Here is a 23,269-nt window from a genome sequence, read left to right as displayed (position 1 = left end):
TTGTTGCTTTTCTGAATATTTTTGTTCTTGTATTGCATTTCATTCTTGATGCATCTTTGCTTATTCACCCTGCTTCTCCTGGAGCAGTTGGTCAGTAGTAGGGCTGATAGTGCTCAGTGAGGATGTACTGCTTTAGTTCATGATTAAGATCTTAAGTTCATGTGTTTTTACTGTGTCTCTCTGATAATAACTGATGTGATAATCTTGAAAAAAATTTCTCTTCTAAAAAGCAGGCGAACAGTACCTGTGAAGAGAAGTTTAATCAAAGAATGAATGTATAGGAAGAGAGTATCTTATATGTGAAGGATTTCATCCTCTTACTGTTTTGATGCCATTTTTTCCATTCTTAAATTCAGCTTTTATATATATATTATTGATGTTTAACCTAAAGCTGTGAAATGTTTCATATTCTCTTTTGCTTTTTCTTCCCTAATCACATAACACAGAGTTCACCAGAATTTGTTTGTCATGGAAGACAGAAACCTGGCTTTGGTTAAGAATCTTTCTTACAGACATGATCATCTACCAGGTAAAAAAACTATTGTATAAACTAGGAAAAAGACCACCATTATGTTGTTCCTCCTTCTAGTAAATAGCAATTTACTTCTTTCTTGTACCTAGTAATTCTGATTAGCCAGTTTGACTGCTTACAGTGTCTACTGGTTTTATGGCTTTTTCCCCTTCTGGGGATAGAACTACACTGTTTGCACCACAAGCTTGGTACCCTGCTTTGGATATTTCTGTCCCAATAGCTGTTGTTTGAATCCAGCTAATTTTGGCATGTGTAAAAACATCTATCTTGGTGTTTTGACCAGTGGATATATACATAGTGTTATGGAAGATAAATGCATTTTATTAGTCTATCAGTGCATTATATTGGAACACAATCAGAGAGAAGAATTTTCAAACAGTAAAAGGTTTTAAAGTGTTTTAAAAGGTTTTATAGTTAACATCTATACTTCTCCACAAAAATTAGGCTGGCTGTGCTCATTCCAATACCATCTACAGAAGAAAGCTTGTTCTTTATTTTTCCTTTGTGAGTCTTTTATTTTTGCCTCTACTTGTGCCTGAACAAGAGCTATTTCAAACTTTATCAGTCTAAATAAAGTAATGATTAATTCAAGAATATAATTATTTGATTCAGTTACAAATATGATTTTGTAAACTGGCTTTTTAAAACAGAATTTTGTTTGTCTTCTGACTGCCTTGTAAATGGTTGACCCACACACAGTCTTGTACACAACTCATCACTGGAGATTATTAGTTCTGATTAAAATTTTGAAGGCTTGTTACTTGGACACACTCCATTTTGAAAGCTTCCTGTAAGAGAGGTTTTTCTCTGTCTCTCTACCTATTGTATAGAAAAGACCCTAATTTTTTTTTTTTTTTTTTTTTTTTTTTTTTTTTTATATTCTTTTTCAAAGGGACAATACAAAAAAGCAATTAGCAGCCTACATCACTTGGCAGCTCTTCAGGGCTCTCATTCTCCCCAGCAAATTACAGGACAAGGATCTTTAGAAAATCAGAGAGCACTAATCCAGTTAGCATCGTGCCACTTTGCACTTGGAGAATATCGGGTACGTACAGCATTGCACACCCTGGGCCTTCATCAACTGGCCCTGTGGTTCCCATTTCTCTGTTTCCTTAGAATATTCCTGTGAGCCTGCTTTCAGCAGGAGGTCAAACATAAGCCAGGATCTACTGAAAGATGCGTGCTTTACTGGGAGAATTATACTGTGTGCCACATTAACTGACTGTCCATTAGCAACTCTTTATATATGTGTATAGTCTTTTTGATAGTAAAGATTTGGGAGGCTAGTTAAGATTTTTCATGGCTACATGTGTTTGAGTTGTGTGTAAATGTAGCCTTAATTTGAATTCCTTAGCTTTACTGAATTAGTTCCTTAAACTGAGAGGGATTTCTTTTAGATACTGGCTTCATGTGGCAGGCGAAATAAAAAGTAAAGGAACTTCTGTGATCATCTTAAAAAAGAGTTGGTTATTAACTGATGCTATAAGAGACACCAGAACAATATTGCCTGGCCTGACCTCTGAACTTGCTCTACTTTTGGAATAGATATTTTGTGGTTTTAATATTGCAGGAGTGCATGGTGGTCTGAGGTCAGTCAGAGTCAGCACCGACAATAAAGGCTCTGTCTCTTAGGATCTAACATCATCCTAGTACTGCTGGACAAGTGCTTTTGTCCCTTCCACTTTAATACTTTTTCAGTGGAAATGTGATCATATATTCCCACAGACTCCTTGCTAGGAAATAGCATTGAAAATTCATTGAAATTCCATCATGCTGTCAGATTGCCATTTTCCTTTCTATTTTTACAATGAACAGAATAAATTTTACAAAATTAATTTAAGAATTCATTTAAAAACTTAATCCTTCAAAACAAAATAATTTTTTATTGCAGTTATATCGGTCTTACTCTCTTGAAATGAAGAATGCCAATACAATTTTTTCACAATTAAAATGATGTATGTAGGCTCTCAGAGGTTATTTAGTGACAGCTAAATATTTTTGCTTAGCCAGGCTGTACTGTATATTAAGTAAACTCAAGTTCTAGCAAAGAATTTTGTGATTGTTTTTTCCTTTTGTGGTGTCTGAATTTTTTTCATTATTAACATATCTGAATATTTAAGAACTTTAATTTAAATTTAGCATTTTCATGTCCCTTCTTTTACAGCAAACGTGTGAAAAAGTGCTTGACCTCATGTGCTGTATTTTGCTTCCAATACAAGAAGGAGGTAAAGTACAAGAGGAACAACCTAAAGTCAAGTCAAAATTCAGGAAAGGTATGGAGTTGCTACTACCCTAAACTCAGTGTCAGCTGAATTTTAGTTCATCTGTTCTGGTTGAGTATATAATTATTCTCATTTTGTATTATGAAAAGAGTGGAAGTTTTTTATTCCCTCTTGGTTTTGTATTGAGGTTTTCTTGCTTGTACCTTTTGAAGTATATTGGTGGCAAAGTCCTACCACAGGAAAAGAGAAGTGAAGAAGAAAAATTTAAATGTTTCACTTCACATTTTGAATCAGTCATAATTTACATTTAAAGCTTTCCTCCCTACCTGAGATGTGGTAATTTTGGACTTGTTTTGCTCCATCTCAATTTCTTCCAGCCTACCTGTTGTGAGACCCCTAAAGAATTGTTCTGTTGCAGGGTCTGATTTGAAGCTTTGGCCATGTACCAGTAGAGCTATCATGCCTTACTGCCTTCATCTGTTGTTAGCTTGTTTCAAGGTAAGATAGCTCCAAGGTAGTTGGAGCTTTCTTGTCGTTAAGGCATAGTTTATGTGTCCTGAAACTCCATGGCCATATCCCAGGGCTGTGCCTCAATCCTTCTTACCTAAATGGATTAGGGGAGGGTCTTCATTTGGAGAGGGGAGTGGAGTTTTGATGGAGGAGGGTTTGTTTTCTCTTTTTTTTCTCTATTTGTTTTAGTTTTGAGCAGAGAAGATAGAACAGATCTCAAAATTTTTGTCTCTGTTCAGACTTCTCTTACAGGTCAGGAGAGGATTTGGTATTTTAGCTGGAAATTTCCAAGCTACTTTAAAAATGTATTTCATTCTGCCTTAATATATACTTTTAAAGAACTTCTGTATTTGCACAGATCTAGGTGAGATAAATCCTATGTGTTTTTGAAAGCAACATGTATTTCCTGATTGTCTGAATGTAATTTTTCTTCCTGAAGCTCAGAGCTTTCACAGACAGCAGAGATGATATGGCACTGGGCCACGTAGTTGTTCTGCTTCAGCATGAGTGGCCAAGGGGTGAGAACTTGTTCCTGAAAGCAGTCAACAAAATCTGCCAGCAAGGAAACTTCCAGTATGAGAATTTTTTCAACTATGTCACAAGTATCCTTTCTCTAACCAAGAATGTCTTTCACATCCTGTGCTGTAGTGTTGAAAAAGCTGTTAGTTTCCACAGCAGCTCTTTCTCTGAAACATATTCTGTATTTATTTTCATTCTAAGAAAACCTCTTGTAGTAGGCTCAGTACACAGTGGACTGTAAATATGCCTCCTGTGCCCTGGCATTTGAGAGTACCCTTAAGTACACTGCCATTGCATTTCCATTCAGGAAAACAGCAGGAGCTCAGGCTGCTCATGCAAGCGATAGCAATCTTTTCTTTAAGAAATACAGGGCATTATGTACAAGGCTGTTAACAAAAAAGACAAAGTGGCACCTGTACTGCAGAGCTGAATGATTTGGGCTCTTGTTTGTGAAATGCTTTCTGTGGGTAACATGTTTGAGTTGAGTGAGATAATGAGCTATGTCAAAGATCATGCAAAGCACATCTGATTTATCTATTCAGATACCTGACATAAATGTTGATCATCGTACACACAAATGGACAGTTTCATGTTTAACCTAAATAGACATCCTGCCACAGGCCTCAGGAAGCAGGTGGGGGAGTCTAACTCCTATCTGAGACAACTAAATAAGCTGTGGTGTTAAAGGAAAGGGAAAAAAAAACACACAAAACAAGCAGCTAAATAAGAGATCAAAATAGAAAACTAAAAAGGGTGATCATGTGCCACTGTGGTGGCACTTGCTTCAGATGCAGCCTCAGTTTGCACTGCTTTCATAATCTGGAGTGCAGGAAAAGGAAGTGAAACCCAGGGAATTTTGGGATCAGCCTTCTTTACCTCTAACTACATATGAAGAAACAAAGAAAGAAAAGAAACTAATGGATATGTTCTTCACATAGAAAAGCCATTTCTTATCAGTTTGTGGAGGATTAGGAATACGTGCTGTGATCTTCCCTATCACTTTTACTAATGAGGTACTTCCAATGGCTTTTCAGTTTGACTCTCTGCTATGTGGCTTCAGATGTGAGGCATAAGAAAGAATGTTCTCAATCATTGTTTCCCTACTCAAATCTTTAACGTTTTCTTCAGACATTGATATGTTGGAGGAATTTGCTTATTTAAGAACACAGGAAGGAGGGAAAATTCATCTGGAACTGCTGCCAAATCAAGCAATGTTGATCAAGTAAGGATAAAAAAGCATTTACTGTTTTCTTTGGCAAAAAAAAAAAGGGAGTATGTTCTGGTTGTCTTTGCTTTCATGTTATCTTCTGGATAGTTTGTCATGTCTTTGAGCTTAAATTTAAGGAGTTCAAACAAGGCCGTGAATTTCTTTTTCTGACTCCTGCTGATCTTTGTATTCTTTTGGGGGGGTTCTTCAGCTTTAATTCCTACCTTTACAGGACTTTATTTCTGAGTGTGGCATTTGCTTTAGTGTGATTGATATTAAAGTGATTACAGTTGTGCTCTTTCAAGTAGACACTTGCACTTTGTAGGAATTCTTCAAATCATTAGGCATGAGTGCAAGGTGTTGTTACTAATTTTGCTGAAGAGTAATGCTGAGAAAAAGCACTATTTTGCTTATTTTTGCAAACAAAATTCATGAAAGTCCACTGAATGATGAAAAATTTCCATTAAAATATAAACTAAATTACATTCCAGCTCCACCCCAGTAGCCTGTTAGAATTGGCAGGTCATCTTATTCTGCTTAGCTTATTACAAGATGCTGAAGTAAATTAATAATTTGGATTAACTTCCTAGGTGTTCTTACTTGTTCAATCTTGACTCAGAACTATCTGCTGCAGGGTTTTAGTGGCATAATGTTTTGGAGTAACTTGGTCGTTTATGAGAACTTGTAGTATTTTGCTGCCTAAAAGGGGGACTGCTTAAAGTTTGTTGACCACTTAGGGTCAGTGTATTCTGGCTATTCACTAACCAGAAATGGGCTGAAGTTTTCACAATGGGAGCCTAACATCAGACAGTGGGATCCAAATTTTAACTAGTAAATAGATTTTCCAGAGACCTAGGTAACCAACACAAAAATGAGATACTAGGTATAAATAAAAGAAAAGTAGAAATTCAAATACTTAATTATGTGATGGAGAATTTTCTCTTTTAAGCTCTAGATTTTCAAACTCTTACCCTTGCCATATCTCACTGCTTGTAACCAGCTGTATGAAAACAAGCTTCAGGGCATGCTGCACCACATAGGGTGTTAAGTAATAAGCTTTGCCAGCAAGAGGGCTTAGCACTGAAGACTCCATCTGGTAACTTTTACCTGCTGTCTCCATTTCATTGCAGTAGTTCAGCGCTGTTTCTCTTGGCTCCGTTTGATTGGTGTGGCCGCAGTTACTTTCTGTTCTGACCCCCTCAGTCAGGAAGGAGGTAGGGAGAAGTGTTTCTAGCAGGACAGAATCCCTCTTTGACCTTCTTTTGATCAGTGATGTTTCCTCAATGACGGAAAGGCTCGTAGAAGAGAAGTCCGTTTCTTTGTGCTCACTAAGCCCAAACAGTCAAATATCCTGTCCAGCTGGAAAAGCTATGTACAGCATCTTTCATGTGGCTGTGTAGGGCTGGAAGCACTTCACCAGAGAGCCGATGGAAGGGACAGCTGAGGGCGTAAGCCACTGGTTGGAGATGATGTCTACTCCCCTCGTACCACAGGTATTTTTTCAGCTGGACTGGCTGTGAGGCCCAGGGCTGGTGTCACCCACCAGTGTTGACCTGGTTAGCTCACAGCCTCCCCCAGCTGGGGTTTTTGATAAAGTGTGCCGGTGTAGCCCTGTTTCCTGGGACAATGGTTGGTAGGCTCAGTATCTGCAGACTGCTTGCATCTTTCAAAACTATCACCAGTTCTGGTTGGATGAGCTGCTGCACCATCCTCCTATGAATTAGCAGGGACAGCTCAGATGCTGGTCATTCACACTCACAAAGACTCTGAGTTCGACACAACAGGCCAAAGATAAAGCAGTTGTTCCTTTGTCTGATCTTTTCTCAACATAAATGTAGTAATCCTGCATCTTAATGGGTGGGAAATATATTGCAGATATTATGTGTCTTTTATAAGGACTGCTTTCTGTTTGATGACTTAAAGGGCATTTTCTCCTCAGGTGAATTCCTCATTCTTCTTCCAGTACTTTTTTCTAAGTACTTTATTCTTCATAGGAAATTATATTCATTTCTCTGAACTCAGTAAAGCAAACTGCAGTGTGCTTTTACAAAAGATGAAGTAAGATCTTGGTAGTCTGCAGACTTATAATTAGGTTCTGCAAAATACTTCCCTTTGCTTGCATCCACTGTGGGAATGAGAAGGTCCATGGTTTTGGTTTTAATTGGTGATACAGCCAGCTCATTCTGTTTGTGGTGTTAACAAGATTTGTTTTATGAGCTTTGAATCCAGCACCATTAAGTGCTTTTAAACTTCCTTCTAGAAAAGCCAAGTTTAACAGTTATCTGATATTTGTGTCAGTAGGGGCAGTTTAATTAGTGAGGCTAAAGAGGAAAAGAGCACTATGCAGGAAATTGCTGCTTAATATCTTGCTCCTCTTTTTGATAAATCTTACTCTAATTATTAATCTCGTTGTAGCCTCCCTAATGGCCTAAAACTTGATCTGAAAGCTGTGTCCTTCCTTTTACTCATATTCCCATGACATCTCTCCTTAGGGTCAGAGAAGGTTGCTTTGAAGTGAAACAAAGTGTAATTTTTACACTGTGAACATGGGTATGCTTAGTTCTGACTGCAGATCTTGCAAATAGTAGTGAAGACACAATTGCATAGAATCCCTTTTGCAAACATCTGCCACTCTGGGACCAATAACATCTTGCTGGTCCTTTGTATTTTCTGTTTCCCATGTCCATTTTTGCAAATACTGGACTTAGTAATGCAAAGAACTCTTGAAAAATTATCTCATTTGATGGAATAATTGTTGTGGCTATTTTATTTCAGGTTATTGTAGCTGTCTTAGAGTGTTAAATGTCCCATCTTTGACTTTTATAAGCTCTGTATCTATCAATAAACCGTAGATGCTAACCCAAATGCCCACCTGTGAGATCTGAAGGTAGGCACCTAAGTCAGAATTACAGGAATCTAACTGCAAGTTTTGCTTCTCTGCTCCCTTCATAGCATCTTTGGGGGTGAATGGTGCACTCACTACTCAGGTGCCTATTAAGATTTAGGTGACATTATAAGAGACTTAGATTAAGAAGCTAAATCTCTTTCTTATATACCAAATTTCTCCTTTCTCATCTCCTTAAGTGGGTATTGCTCTAGACGGAACCTGTTAGGTTATTATCTTGTTCTAGATAGCACACAGAGATAAAAATGTAATTTCCTGGAGAAGACGAACTGTCTTTCAGCTGAGACAGCTTTTGGTGGTTAGTTCCTATGGCCTTGGTTATATATAGGAGGTTGCTCTGAGCGGGCATTTGTGCTCTGGCAATGTACCATGCTCTAAGAGCTGATTTTATATGCAGTTAGAATTTGTGAAGGTGGAAAAGTCCCTCTGTGGGCTTATGAAAAGATACTTGGCCAACCTTTGACAAATATCGCCATGTACTCAACCTGGCCGATACCCGCTGTGCATGCACTCAGCTTGAGCTCAGCAGCCAATCCCTTAGCTCCAAGCTATGGGCTCTCCCAGTTTGCTGACGTGCTCTTGCCAGTACTGGAGGGAAGCTGTGGTATCTGCAGTGCTCCTCTGATTAAATCTTTTCTGACTGACATGCTTCCTTGGAAGAGCTGTGACAGTTCGTCATAGTACAACTGTGTATTGGTTTTGCACCTGCTGCTGTCCTTTCTCCTGGTGTAACTGTCCCAAAATATGTGTATATATTTAGACCACAACTGTAGAACAGCCTTGCAATGAAATCTGGGGATATTTGCATGTTTGATGCTGTTAGAGTCCTGCACCCCTTTGGCTGCTCGGTGGTCATACTGCTGTGTGAGCTCACCCTGGTTTTCTGTTGCTCCTTTTTTGGAGAGTTGTTTTGCACCAGAGGGGGAGTTGGTGTGTGGGTGTTTGAATGCTGCTATTTGCTGTTTTTTAAAGGACCTCTAGCCCTCCCATGGGGTTACTGCAGCAGGAATTCATACCTGTGCTACAGCCCAGCATACAGACTGCTGACAGGTACCAAGTGGAAAAACCCTGCTCATAGTGTGCTGTGTTTTGTCAACATGTCTTACTGCCCATGGTTTTCAGCAATTTGTTACTCAATATTTATCTTTTTTTTTTAATTTCTTCATTTGTGCCTACATTGCCTGGCCAACCATGTTGTTCTATAATAACATTTATTTTTCTTTTTCCCATAAGTTGCCAGTATCTGTGTCCTGTCAATTTAGTAATCGCTATCGAATTTAAACAATAATGCAGAAATCGTCAAAAGTTTTACTTATGTTCCATCATATATTAGCAAGAGCATAACCCTTTATTTTCAAGATACTGGTTCCTGGACCCATTTGCAGCAACTTTTCTTCATTTAGGTTGTTCTGAATTCTGTTTTGTGTTTTCCAGCTGTAATAGAATTCTCATCTTCCCAAATGCTGCTGGCTTGCTCAGTAGCTGTAGGTTGCATATACTCCTTTAGGCTGTAACTGACCATAGCACTCAGCTGCCAGCAATGTTTAAGACAATAAAGACTGAAAACAGGACTTATCCCATAGCCTCTGAATATACTGGAGTGTTTTCAGTGCAGGTTTGCTTTACTTAGCACAGCTCACCAAGGAATTGCCCAGTAGGCTTTGCCTTTTCCATGTGTTGCAAAGGTCTCTACTATTTTGGCAGAGAAGTCTCTTGTCAAATGCTGGACTTCTTTATTTACACAAAAATTGTGTGGTATTGTTGGTGAAGGTAATTCTGAGATGTTTCCATTCCTTGTTCCCAGCATCTCTGTATGGGCACAGATGCCCTCACCGTTTATTTTTTATTTTCTTTCTGTCTTTCAGTGGGCTTGCTGGGTTCAGACCAGCTCTTCCCTTCTTACCCATGACTCAGGACTCATCTCAGCATTAGCATTATGCTTTTCTCTCTAAATTAATTTATGCTGGTTCCTTCAGTCCTGTTAAGGCTCTCGTTTCGGGGCATGTCTTTTTCTCTCCTTCCCAAGCAGGGCTTGCAGGTAGCTGTTACAAAGTCTTGATCTTACTTACCCAATTCTGGACCAGTGCAAGTAAAGTGCTTTGGTGCTGCAGAACATTGTTTTAAGGGCAAGATTTAAGTGTTGAGGCCAGTGTAAGGACAAAGAACTGTTCATAAAAATGGCCTTTAATAGGGCAATATCCCATAGGATTCCCCCAGCCAGCACTGCTTTAGCTTGCTCAGTAGCTGGACCTTTGTTCTGTTTGAAAATAAGCCCTGAACTTGTGCTCAGAATAAATGCAACCCCTTGCCTGGTGTCTAGTATCTTTATAAGAGCTGGCTCGCTTCTGCTGATGCAGCCTGGCTTGATTTGGGTTTTGTGCTCACTGTGCCCTTCACTAGTCACAGCATTATCAGTGTGATTATAAAGGATTATAAAGCTCCTTCCTGCACTTTGATATTGGTAGAAGATACCCTCTGCTCTTTAGGGTGGCACCTGTGCTCCACCTTGAACTCGAAAACAAGTTCATCTTTTCACTCTTCTTTCAACCCCAACCATTTATAGAAGTGATTACAGGGAAGAAGTGGCCTGGGCAGCAAAGGCAGAGAGGGGGAAAAAAATCCTTTCCGTAAGCAAGGAGAACTCTCTGCTTGCTGGGTTAAGAAAATAGATTTTCCTGTTATCCAGAAGATTGACATTATTTCCCCCTTCAGCAGTCAGTCAAAGCAGTGAGAACATATATTTTTTTGCAGCTTCTAACTGTTGAAAGACTTGTAACCTACTAAACATGATTTTTAAAAAATAGCATAGCACAAGCTCTTTGACTCTCATTAAATAAACTCAGATATGGACCATAAATATATAGTAAGTGGCACACAGTACCTTTTAAAAGACTGTAGTTCACTAGATAACCATGATTTGATTTTGTCTGTCTCTCTTTCCTTCATGGCTTAAGGCACCACACAGTTACCCGGGGTATAACTAAAGGAGTGAAGGAAGACTTCCGCCTGGCCATGGAGCGCCAGGTCTCGCGCTGTGGGGAAAATCTCATGGTGGTCTTGCATAGGTTCTGCATTAATGAGAAAATACTGCTGCTGCAGACTCTTGCTTGAATGGACTGGATCCTGATGCAGTGTCTTTTATGGAGAGAGGGGAAGGCTCTTGGTATGAACAAACAGCATAGCAGTGGAAAATCTCTTGTTCAGAGGGTCAAGAAGTTCCCTGCAAGTTACAGGTTCTGAACTGCTTGATTTCTTATGTGAGTAGATCAAACTTTATAAATAAAATGTTGTTTAAGAAGTCTTTGTAATATCCTATTTGTTTTGGTTTTTTTTTTTTCTCATAGCATTATACTAAGGTGTGTGTCATAGTTTTTTCCATCTTTACACATACTCAGAGAACATAGCAAGGTATTTCAGGTTTTTTATTAGCACTAATTTGGAAATCACAGCATGAATGAATTTCCAAAAACTGTTATCTTACATTGAATTGGTCTGTTAGGTCTTCCTTGTCGGCAGAATTCTATCTGTATTGCTGGTTTTCAGATGCAGGGTCATTAATTAAATTCATGTAGAAAGAGGATTGTTTTGATTGAAATTTGGTAATATCTAAGTGATTATGCAAAGTCAGTAAGAAATGACCTTTCTGCACTCCTAGAGTGTAGCACATGAAACTCAGACCTCATCCATGCAAGAGGTGTGTTACACAAAGGCCCAGAACATGCACAGATGGGCTGCTAAACCTGTAGGAGCAGCCTGCTGATTAATAAGCCAACAGAAGAGATTTTAGGCTTCATCAGGATCCTAAACCTAAGGGTTTAGTTGAAGAAATGGGAAAAACACAATGAAGCCCTATCAGCAGAGAGCACCACTAGGCTGTGACACAGAGGTGCCCCTGAGCTTTCCCAGATAGTCACTGGCCAAGTTAAATGTGTGCCAGTAGCCAGAGGGGACAGGCATGCAAGAGATGCCAAGGATATATACAAACCCCAGACCACCTGAGTTAGGGGGTTCTGTGTCACATGCAGGGACTGTCACACAGGCCCTTTCTGGTAACCCCTTGCAGTCACCATCACCCATGCCTTGCAGTTCCTTCCATGAACACCATCAGGGTGTCTTAGGCTGCCCAACTGTTAGGGTATGTTCAACTTCTCTGTATGAAGGAGGGAAATCAGTAAAATATTTACAAAAGATGAAAAACAGAGAGCAACTGTAATAGACTAGTAAGTTTTTGTTAAATAGGAAAATACTGTCCCTTAAGTCACTTAAAAGTCTCGATAATGACTTCCATGGCACTGTAAACTTGAACTAGTATCCCTTTTTAGTAATACAGCCTGAGTGACAATATTTCAGGCTAATCAACCATATTTCAGGCTAATCCAATTGCCTCATCAGAATCTAGGCCTGCTAGACCTTGACCACCTCTATCAGATTTTCCAGAATATCCTTCTCCTGTAAAGTATATATGATATTATGACCCAAAGAGTTGTTGCAGTGAGGTTTTGAATCAGATGTTCTGCGTGGGATTGACTGTCTTGCATCTTCCACTTAAAAGGGAAGTAGTTTGCAAACACTTGGTGTCCAATGTATACCAGGATTGAGTTCATTCCTGAAAGGAAGCACAGGTTATACCATCTGAAAAAGCAGGTATGGGCTTGCTTCAGAGCAAGCAGGCAGAGGTGTGCCAGGCTTATAAAAGAGAGTAGCACCAAGGCAACAGCAGTTAATGTCATTTGCCCCAAAGATACTACACACTGTTTTCAAATACAATCTGAGGGGTTCTCTCCTCCAAAACATTTATTAAAAGAAATACAAACAACCTCTGTGCTAAATTGAAAATAAACCAAATCAGTATGCTGCAATTATATTGATAAGGAGAATAATAACAGTTACTGTTTTCAGGGTGAACGAGTGCCAACCAATCTGGTCAGATCTGCTGCCTTTACAAACAACTGCTGACTGGCTTTCAAAGCTCTGGGGTTTCTGGTAGGAGGTATGATACCCTGCTATCACCCTGCCTATTTTCCTACCCAGACAACAGGGACCAAAGCTGCTGAAAGGTCCCCTCTGCTGTGGCTTTGCATTCTCTACTTGTGTTTGTTCTGTGCCCAGTGTGGTTAAAACCACAGTGGGATACTTTGGGAAACACGTTTATCTAAATTCACAGAGACACAACCTACACAGCTGCCCAGGGGATTTAGTCTTCCACATCTTCAGAAGTGGTATTACTCTGTTGACAGGCCTTTCAGTTTCCCATTAGGTTACACAAGTCTCAGCAGTCCTTTCCAAAACCAACTTTGAACAGCTGTGGTATTTTGCTTGGTACTAGGCAGCTGTTCACTGGGACCTTGTTTTGATACCAAACTCAGAACAGTCATTAGGCAATAGCAGCTTTTAGCCCTCATTTAAAGAATTGATTGTCCCTCTCTCCTAAATATCTGGTCTCAAGTGTCCCAGTTCTATGCAAAGGTTCTGTGCAACTTAATAATTCTGGAATCCTTCAGGTTACCTCAGTCTAAATCCCTACTTTCTTACAGACAATGGAAGCTCAGAAAACAAAAGGATAGTATCAGTGCAGAAAGAATCATAAGGAATATGTCTCCTGATGTGTTTTACTGACCTGGGTATAAAAATGGAGCACCTGACCACCATTTCTTGACATCCACAAGGTAATATATCAGCAATAAGAGGATGAAGGCAAAGCAGCTCATGGTTGTCACATATGATATTGACCTACAAACATTTTCAGTAGAAAGAATAATATTTAGAGAACTATATGATACAGATCTCAATGTACAGAAGGTAAAACATTCTCTGATCTAAATCAGTACTTTAACAAAATCATATGAAATGTTCCATCTCTTTGCTTACCATAAGTTCTTGTTTATGGGAATAAACCCTTCTTCTTTAGAACATTTTGTCAAGATAGCAGAAATAACTCCCTGAAATAGAAAGTCGGTAAAGTTTATATAACCACTGCAACATGTTTCAGAAATATTTGCATTGCATTAAAATACATGTCTTTTAAAGAGCTACATAACTATCAGACTTACCATTACTATGCCCCATATGATGAACCGACTCATAATTTGTTTGGGCTGGTCCTTGTAGAACAAAGTAATTTTTCCTGCCTTATAAGAAATACAAAAAAAAAAAAAAAAAAAAAATGCCCATTAATGTAACCACATTTCAAGAGCCAGATATATTTTCCACCAGCTACCTGTGCTAAGACAGAGACCACAAATGGGATTTCTATCAGCCAAGTGGCTGAAAGGCTCAAAATGAGGATTCTTTGTAAAGAATGGACACACAAGGAGAAAATATGTAAATGCAGTATCTACTCCAATCAGCAATAGAGGTGCACCTTTTCTCCCTTTCTTACTATGTTAACTGAGGAAGGGGACAAGAATCTTTATTAGGTCAACACAGCATAAGCTGAGCTCCCTCTCCCTCGATAAGGATTGCATGAAGGAACAACACCGGAGCCAGCCCTAAGAGCTCCACAGCACCCCTGACCTGCCCAGAGCACATGCTTTTTTTCATACACCACTAAGCAATGTGTCCCGATAATTCACTCTTCAGTGTCACACTTCTGGTCCAAGCTCTGCCTCACAGATAATCCAAATCAATTTTTACCTAGTGCTACATGTGCTAACATTCCTTTCCCAGCACAAGAGTTCCAGTTTGGTTCACAGCTGCTGCACTGTCAGAAAAGCCAGCAGAGCATCAAAGCTGCATCAAAAAGTGCCATACTTTAAGCAGTTGTGAGATGTGAGCTTTTGGTGTTGGTAACACCAGCGTGAAGCCCTGCATCTCTCTTGTCAGGGAAGGTGAGCACACAGCACCTGTGCAAAATGGTTATCACTGCACGACAAGCAGAAAATCAGCAAGGGGGAGCAAGTACACCTGCAACTTTTGAAACCCTTACAATGAAGCTGTGAAGTCTGTGTGTCTCAGCCTTATTTTCCAACATATAGAGCCAGCTTACTACCAGGATAAACCCAACCTTGAAACACCAGGTGGCTATTTTGCGAGCTTCTTGTGTCCATCCCTTATACAATCTGAGAAGAAGTCTCAGTGTATCTAATGCAAGCTACTGCTACGTTAGCTTCCACTTCTCTGGCACTCATCTCAGGCTGTCATCTGAAAAGCATTGCTCTGGAAAAGGTTTTGTTAGAACCAGTCTCAGCATTAAGTAAAGAAACCCAGTTGCCTCCCCACTTCCAAGTTTGCTTCAAATCTTCCCATTATAGCATGCAGCCAGAAAGAAAAAGAGGTACCTGTAGTCCCAAAAATGCCATAACAATGCTATTTATGGTCCCCAGGATCCCTTCAGGATCATATGGCATTGTTGATTGGTAAGTCACCTTAGAGAGAAAACAGCTGTTACAGAGCACCCAAGCAACCAAACTCCTTTCTTTTAAAACCCCCTGTGCATGTAATTCCCAAGCCACTCCTGACATACTGCAAACCAAAAACTACTTACACCTGAAGAGGGATGCTGATACATGTGCTTTTCTCCAAGAATCAAACGGTCAATGTAACCAGCTGCTCCTCCAGTGCAGTTGGGATACTTTCCAAAGTCCCCAATGCCCCCAGGACCAAGATAGCCCCTAGGACAGAGGCAGAGAGGTTGTAGCACAAAGTGTTGTTACAGTCAGCTGCACAGCAACTGGCCCACTGACCCAGCACACTAAATGCTCGATGTTCTCCCAGGCTAGAGGCACACAGTAATGGCAGTACTGGCTGCACACAGACCTCAGGGAGATTTTAATCCTCTTCTTTAAATAGAAAGGAAGAATGACATCACCTGTGTAACACCTGGTACTTTAATACCAAAGTAAAGAAAGTTTTTTCACATGATGTATGCTTCTTTTAACCCTGCTGGCCTGAAAGCTCTTCCCTTCATTCTTTCCCTATGGCTAATGAAATGTACCTTCTACTCAGTAGAAGAGAACCAACCTGATACCCCTCATTAAGTTGTCCGAGTGCACGGTCTTACCTAGGACAGTCTGGCACTGGTAACAAGAAGGTCAGGCAGAGCCAAATTGTTTCTAACACCAGAATAAAAATCCACTGTGGCCAGTAGGGGAGAATATCCTGCAGAGCAGGGAATCGTCCTTCCTGCATGAGATGTAGGGACGGGGTGTTAGCTGGCAAGTAAAAACCATACCCTTGGGGACAACCTGTACTTCCTGGCAGGCAGTCTTGTACCCCAGATACAAGAGGGAGATGTCATTACAAAACTGGGTTCTACCAACAGACCTTTCATCTTCACAAGCAATTTCCAGACACTTAGTTACTTGGGGCAGGGTGGGGGGAAACAAACCAAAACAAAAGCCCTTAATGTTTTTTAACTTGGAAAATATCAAAAGGAATTTTGATTCATGTATAGAATGAAAGCCTTTCGGTAAAACAGACTCTAGAAAGGCCAAAACCCAATATTACTTTCCCCTGCTGTGAAAAATCCTTGCCAAAATTAACTGGACAAAATGCAGACTACAGGATTCAGCATAGAGATGCCTGTCCCAGGGCTTCCTTGGCAGTGGAAAAGTCATCAAAAGTGTCTTGGAATGCCTGTTTTTAAGCACTATCTGAATGGATTGTTGAAATCCTCAAATGTAGTAAAGCTAGATGTGACAAAATGCAGACTGCGACACTGAAGGGGGCATATACCCAACACTGACCCTTGCCAGGTCACACTGCACTACACATCAAGTAAGATGTTACATGTTTTCTTGTTGTTTCTCATGTGTTCTTTTTGCCCAAACAAGAGCAAAGGCTCCCAAACCCTGCTCCAGTTCAGTTGTCATCTCCCCACATAACTCACCCAGGTCCCAGTCTCAGCTCTTGTAAACAGAAGTTCAAGAGCAGCAACCACCAGGTATGTGAATCCCAGCCTCTGGAGCACCCCTGGAATACGCAGATTATCCCAGGACACTGGAAGACATGCAAGCAATGTGGAAGATGAGCAGAAACAGGCTCTGCTGTAAATACAAAAGTGACCCTTCTTCAGGGAGAGCTGAGATCCACTGCACCTGCGGGAACAAGGGACATCTCCACTCTGCCATCCCAATTTTCTATACATCAAAATCCTGGGAAAGTCACTAAGACAATAAACAGTGGTTGGCACAGAGTCTAACAGAGATAATTGCATCAGTGCAGAACTGCACAGCACTCCACAAGATACCATCCAACTGTTGACACAGTTTTTGCAACAGCCCAGCCAGGGAGGCAGGAGCAAGTTACAGAAATGCAAGGAAGAGAGCAAGTTCCACTCACAAGGTCCAAGGCAGTAATTGGGATTCACAACTATGATTCCCAGCAGGATTAGCACAAAACTCCTCCAGATGATTTTTCTAAGAACCTTCGACTTGGAACTTCCCCATCTCAGCATGGAGCCCAGTGCCAATGCTACTGATGTCCCCATGATGAACACAAACCTGGAGAACAGAGCAGATGGGAAATGGAGCTGACAGATGTCTCATAACATGTATGAGTAACAGCAAACACTAAAGCTGGCAGAGCGGCCTGCATTGGCCCAGCAGAGATGCATGCACTGAGTGAAACTGGGTGATTTTATTTCCTCTGAGTGCTAGGAATTTCCAGGCTACTGAGCTTGCACTATGGGACACTTCTACCTTTTTCAGTGGTCAGTTGAGGTAGGGTTGTAATTGCTCTTTTTCCAGCAATTCATATGCTACCAAAAAATTCCATTACCCAAAATTAAATTAGCATCTTCAGAGCAGTCAAGCACCAGCTTCAAATCTTTGATTCAAATTCAGAACTGACCCTCTCCTCTAGATTAGGTTCACAGTTCCCTACTCCAACAGAAAACCACTGGTGTAGAGAAAAAGCTGGTGTGGAGAAGCATGTTAGGGGCAGATGGAATAATTGCTTCCCCATAAGACCATTCTTTGGTTATAGAAATATTATCTTAATCCAAAATTTACGTGGCTTTTTTTATCTATGGATAGACACCAGTCCAGCTTCCAATCTTGCCAGACTGGCAGCTTTTAACACAGTGGCATGGCGTTGAGCTTCTCAGGGATACTGCACTTCCACTGGCAGTGTAGCCCTCAGCCTTGTGTGTGGGAAGAAGAATATGGGGCACCAAAACCACTTCGCTCTTCTACTGGTTCATAAGGGTTATGTTGTTATTAGTAGGGGCAATTGTATTAACTGTTTAACACAAATTCATCCCTCCAAATACATTTCCACATGGAGGCAAGGTGCACACAAAGTTCCACTTATGTTTAATATAAAGAATCACTTGATACAAAAACTGTTCTTCAGGAAAACTTACCATGGAAACACCAGATCTGCCACTGTTAATCCTACAGAGAGATACAAAGGAGCATGTTATTTACCCTGAACCCTCCTCAAATTTAACAATATTACTAATGATTTTCTAGAGGAATTGCAGGCTGCTAGCAATTATTCATGTCTCAAAATCTAAAACAGGTTACAAACAAAACCTACAAAGAGCTAATCATCTTACTTCACTGCATTTGCCACTCTTCAAGAATAGGGTCAGAACTGATTGCTGTGCCTTGGGAAAGATTTCAGGGATGGGATCCTTGCTATTTTCCACAAGGGCATTACAATGCTTGACTTCATCCCCATCAGCTTACCAATCAAGGCATTATGTTTTTACAGCACTGAGCTGTAAAGCAAGCACTCAGCTTGACTGTGGTCATTAAGCAACACAGGAAAGTTAAAGATATGACCCTGTATCACAAAAGAAAATGTTACACACAAGACTGTAATGTGAAACCATCCTGTCACTGCATGAGGAGGAGGACCATACTCTGCTTTGCCCATTTAGCTAACAGGCAGATTCCCCGCTGAGGCAAACAGCACAGCACCCCAGCCTTTGGCTGAGCAACAGCTCGCTGCAGCAGCTGCAACACCAACCATTTCTAGACACGGCTGCAGTTAAAACCCAGTGCAACTGTCTCAATTGTACTTTACCATTCCAGCTCTCGTGTTTGAAGAACCAGTATTTCCCTCCTCCATAGTTAACAAACACCATAATTACAAGAGAGAGCCTAAAAAGACAACAAAACCACGAAGTATCACATGTCAATGAAAACCATATTTATGAATACAAAGTTAATGATTACTACTCCCACTAATGCATTTCTAACTCTGAGATTTGATTTATTTTATTTTTAAAGCAAGATTTCCAAGGTTTCCAGCTTTACCAACCAGTAAGCCATGTTTCAAAAATCATGGTGGTGGTGAACCAAAGCAAGCTCCTTTGCATAGCATTTTCACACTGAACACATTGTTCTTTTGCATCCTCTGCCACAGCTTTGACGTTTCCTCAAATTAGATAAATTACAAAGTATTTTGGAAACTCTGAGAATTAAAATCTTGATTAACTTCCAAGTAAAACAGACCACCTTGCACTGTCCATCTTCTATATGTTGCCATGCACTGTCAAATCACCACTGGAAAAGTCTCATTCCCCTTGGAGCTACTTTTGAGCAAGCTCTTACGCTCACCCTCGGAAGGTGTCAAGGGAACGCAGCCGCTGCCGAGAGCCCATGCTCCATGATTGCGGGGTGGGATCACAGTTAATGGAGTCTGTGTTCGGGGATCCAAGCTCCTTCGAGAACAAACCAGACACATGAAGAGCAAGTCAGCAGCTGCACCAGCTGACTAGGGAACAAAAGATAGTAAACTGCAAACTTTCACACACACTTTGTCTCTATTCCCCGTCTTCCTTTTGTCTACTTCTAACCTCTTCCTTGCTCCACCACATTGCAATAATGCTTGCAGATGCTCCAGACTCTACCTTTGACCAGGTAGAAACAAGAATGCAGTGAAATGAGCCTGTGCTTGAGACTCATTAGAGCTGGGTCCCCTCCAAATCAGCCAGAGACTTGCCAACACTCTGAGTACTGCATTACAACAGAGCTGAGCAGATCCAGTTACTAACTCTCAAACAGGACCCCCCCAAACCCATCAGCACTTGTCTGACACCACAGAGAGACTGTTTCGAGATTGCTGTAGTGCTCTGCTTCCAGGTCTTTTGATTCTAGACAGGTTTGGACCTCTTCGATACGAAGCCCAGACTGTGATGAACTATCTACATTCTACTACAAAATAAGGATCCCATAGAAATGCTGGTTCTAGGGGTGCCAAAGAAATTCTGACTTAATTTTTTTTCTAAATTCCTGCTGTGCTGGAAGCAGCAACGAAGGCTGTGATTTCCCTTACACTGACTATTAGGGAAGTTAGAAGGGAACAATATTTTCACCAGCACATTAGTTTCAAGGGAAGTAAAGAGGACACAAAACTGTATGTTCAGAACTTGCAAGAGCTTTACAGGGAATCCACTACACTTGCATGGAAACTCAGTCTAGCACTCTCCATTGACATAAAATTGCCTGAGATCAACACAAGATTTGCTAAGGGAAGCACACATAAGGGGAAGATGACTAGTAATAAACAAGTCCCCAGATGTCCAGATAGTGTGTGTTTCTCAGATGCAAACACTACAGAATGCAAACTAAAGATACTGTGGTCACTCACGGAGTTAATCATACGATCAGTTGCTCTGGGATTCAGTTTCTTGTAAACCCAGTTTCTGACTGGATCAATTCTGAAAATGAGTGTAACAGTTTAAAACACAAAACAAAGCCAAAAGTACTTTATAATTAATTTCACCTTTATAGAAGTTATTTAGCAGAATAAAACAGAAGTTTTGACAGTTCCTATTTCTGTTTTTACAGCTCACATAGGTAATACTGAGATTCAGCCAGCACCTAGCATCTCAGTTAAGTCCAGCTGTGAAAATACACTGACACAAGATCATGTTTGGGGTTTTATTCTTGGGTTGCTTACAGGCAAGCATGACTTACACCATTCAGTAACGGGTAGAAGGTTGCATTTTTTACACACACTTTGGTCCCACTGCCTTGGATTACTGATTCAGAGCTAGACAAGGAACATCAGGCTGCAGCAGGTGTGTGTGAGCTTACAGTGAACATCAGCTGCTCTGCACACAAACTACCAAGGCTGCAAGATATCCCTCGAGTGAAATCGCATTACTCTGCATTTCTTGCCACATGTGCCACAACGTGCACATGGCACCTGATAACAGAATCTGATCTGCAAGCAGGGCTACAAGTGGGACTCCAAAGTATTGCCACACTGAGATGTGTGGTCTTAAACTGGTACGTGCAAGGAGGAAGTTCACTTACTTCATTAGAAGGCGCCCAGCAATCAGGATAGCAAGGATCCCCATGTAAACCAGGAAAGCAAAGAGAATAGCTACATGAAAAGAGAAGAACACAACTCTATAAATGATCTAACAAAACCATTCAGGGGCTTGGCCAAGTGTGACACAAACACGACACAAAGCCCAACTCAATGATCATCATCCCACCTTCTCCATGCAATATACATCCCAGGGGAAAATAAAAACCCACAGCAAAACCCCCAAACTACCCAACACAAAAGCAGGTTAGTTTCAAAGTACAGCTCAGTGACTCCCCATCTCACCATAAAAAGAGAAAAATAAAACTGCATTGCATCGCAAGACACTAGTGAGAGAAGAGCTGATGTGCTGTGATATGTTCTGAAAAAGGAAGTAGAGATTTAAAAACAGCTTCAACATGAAGAAGATAGGAGAAAGGGCAATACACCTTGTTAGCAAGCATGGAGAACCTTTCTTTACAGTTAAGAAACTGGAAGAACTGAATAATAGTGTAATGGAAAAGAACAGACATAGACAAGAGTCTGAAACAGTCCTGGATAAGAGATGAACAAGAAAGAAAAAGGTCAGGTTCTAAATTAAAAATGCAACCAACAAAAATCCAAACAAACACTGTGAATTATTTCCCATTTTATGAGAGAAGATAGAGGGAAGAAGAGGGAGGATTCTGTTTATATACAAAAACATGCAGGGAAACAGGAAGTAATATTTCCCTCCAGACACATACCCACTGATTTTTCTGTACTAATGTCTGCTGAAAAAATGTTGTAGGCAGACAGGATATCATGTGAAGAGGCCTGATCCTGGTCAGGGCCTCAAGACAGGTGTATAAAACATAAGGAGGTAAGGATGTCGAGAAAGAAGAGGAGCAAGCCCATGACAACTCTTCAGCACAGCGTGAGTGGCTGGTTCTGCTGGGAGACATGTGGGTTGTAGAATGAAAGGGAAAAAAACAGCTCTACATACGGAGGTAGCTGTTGATAGGGCCTTCATTGATGATTAGGTCACAAGAAACTGTCTGGGTGCTTGTACTTAGGGTCTTTACCACAAGGGAATAATTGCCAAACTCTCCAAAATGATACTGAACCCTGCAAATGATAAAGGAAACAAAACTCGTTGAGCCACCCCCAGTACATGCAGGTTCCACTGCAGCACTTAGGGGGACTGTCAACCTGAATGCTTTAGGAAAGGCAAGCCAAAAACTTGGACCAACACTGTGATCTAACACAGAACTTGCCTCTTCCATGCATTTCCCTCCCCTAGCCCAGCACCAATCCTTTATCACACATGCACTTCCATCATTTGTCGTCTTGAACTAGAGACTCCCTGCAAGAGAAACCAGGTGCTTGCACGCAGTGCCTCAATGAACACTGTTTTTGCTCCTGCTTACACCTAGATCCTTTCAGCACAATTCCAAAGTACACCACTGTTACAGCAGTGGGGTGAAGACTGAGCTCTAGGTCTAAACAATTGGGAAAAAGGAGATGAGCAGGCAGTGAAGAGGCACATGGCTCCAAGGGGAAAAAAAAAAAAAAAAACAACAACCAAACCAGCAACAAACCAAACCAATACAAATATAGGATAGAGCTATCCATGTATTCCCTGGGGCTGGGACACCTACTTGCAGAGATCTCTGTCACCCATAGAGCTGTTGAGCAGCAGGGTGAGTGGATGCTGCGTATCAACCATTACCGACGCCGTGCCTGGTTTTCTCAGGCTCTCGTTGCTTGGTGGGACAAACGCCAGGAACTGATACAAGCACTGTGGAAGAAGAGGGTGAAGGGAGCTCATTAGTGCCAAAGGAGAGTGAAAGGGAGTTCTGCCTTGCATGGTGGCAAAGACAAGGAAAGATGCCACGGGGCTGGAGCATCTCCTGCTGCGGGAGTTCCCTGCGTGCTGCTCGAAGGTAAACCGAAGCGAAGCGACCTGACGAAGCCAGGGGGAGACGCCGGAGAAGCCAAGCAGCCCCGCCGCTGGCCGGGCTGTCAGAAGCGGAGGCCAGGCGGTGACCCCCGCCCGGCACAGCCCCTCACCTGGTGGCAGGAGCCGGAGCGGGCGGCGAGGTTCAGGCCCGGGGCGGGCAGCTCGTTGCGGACAAGCAGCAGCGCCTGGTCCATCCGCCCCGAGCGCCGCCGCTCCGCCGCCGCCC

At 41.2% G+C, this 23,269-nt stretch overlaps 2 protein-coding genes across 10 annotated transcripts in view; one reads left to right on the top strand and one right to left on the bottom strand.

Moving 5' to 3' along the window:
- The window catches only part of INTS10 (integrator complex subunit 10), a 23,538-nt gene extending 10,001 nt beyond the window's left edge, over nt 1-13,537 (top strand). For 3 of the 8 annotated variants that reach the window (XM_053940385.1, XM_053940384.1, XM_053940389.1), the window contains exons 11-18: nt 447-529; nt 1,425-1,577; nt 2,697-2,805; nt 3,173-3,252; nt 3,704-3,866; nt 4,912-5,005; nt 8,868-8,945; nt 10,850-11,210. In XM_053940385.1, the coding sequence (XP_053796360.1) occupies nt 447-529; nt 1,425-1,577; nt 2,697-2,805; nt 3,173-3,252; nt 3,704-3,866; nt 4,912-5,005; nt 8,868-8,945; nt 10,850-11,006 (917 nt within the window). In that variant the 3' untranslated portion in view covers nt 11,007-11,210. Of the gene's footprint in view, nt 1-446; nt 530-1,424; nt 1,578-2,696; nt 2,806-3,172; nt 3,253-3,703; nt 3,867-4,911; nt 5,006-8,867; nt 8,946-10,849; nt 11,211-12,794; nt 13,379-13,429 lie in introns of those variants that run through there. The other 5 variants (XM_053940386.1, XM_053940387.1, XR_008430472.1 and 2 more) reach the window with 4 other exon arrangements.
- On the bottom strand, nt 11,300-23,269 carry HGSNAT (heparan-alpha-glucosaminide N-acetyltransferase). Of its 2 annotated transcripts, none has more exons than XM_053940395.1 (16): nt 22,742-22,950; nt 22,087-22,208; nt 21,107-21,176; nt 20,436-20,505; nt 19,403-19,506; nt 18,867-18,943; nt 18,199-18,229; nt 17,175-17,335; nt 16,723-16,832; nt 15,895-16,016; nt 15,379-15,505; nt 15,173-15,259; nt 13,946-14,023; nt 13,764-13,834; nt 13,513-13,625; nt 11,300-12,501 (listed from the first exon to the last, which is right to left on the bottom strand). In XM_053940395.1, the coding sequence occupies exons 1-16, from the start codon at nt 22,948-22,950 to the stop codon at nt 12,320-12,322; spliced, it is 1,734 nt and encodes a 577-aa protein (XP_053796370.1). In that variant the 3' UTR covers nt 11,300-12,319. The 2 variants fall into 2 exon arrangements, with proteins under 2 accessions (XP_053796370.1, XP_053796371.1); XM_053940396.1 differs by lacking the exon at nt 11,300-12,501 and adding an exon at nt 23,154-23,269 and having other exon boundaries at nt 13,434-13,625; nt 22,742-22,881.

This window comes from Vidua chalybeata, chromosome 4 (assembly GCF_026979565.1).
Source record: "Vidua chalybeata isolate OUT-0048 chromosome 4, bVidCha1 merged haplotype, whole genome shotgun sequence".
Lineage (NCBI taxonomy): Eukaryota > Metazoa > Chordata > Aves > Passeriformes > Viduidae > Vidua > Vidua chalybeata.
The sequence above is the reverse complement of the archived record's forward strand: the minus strand, read 5'-3'. Positions and strand labels throughout refer to the sequence as shown.

What these genes read in the sequence shown, in the direction of transcription:
- HGSNAT (XM_053940395.1), bottom strand. Translation starts at nt 22,950, where the DNA reads ATGCAAGGCAGAACTCCCTTTCACTCTCCTTTGGCACTAATGAGCTCC. An exon ending in TCCCTTGACACCTTCCGAGG is followed by an intron (nt 18,944 to 19,402) that starts GTGAGCGTAAGA and finishes TTGTCTTTTTAG; the next exon opens with GCTCTCTCTTGTAATTATGG. An exon ending in CAATTACTGCCTTGGACCTT is followed by an intron (nt 16,833 to 17,174) that starts GTGAGTGGAACT and finishes CATGTCTTCCAG; the next exon opens with TGTCCTGGGATAATCTGCGT.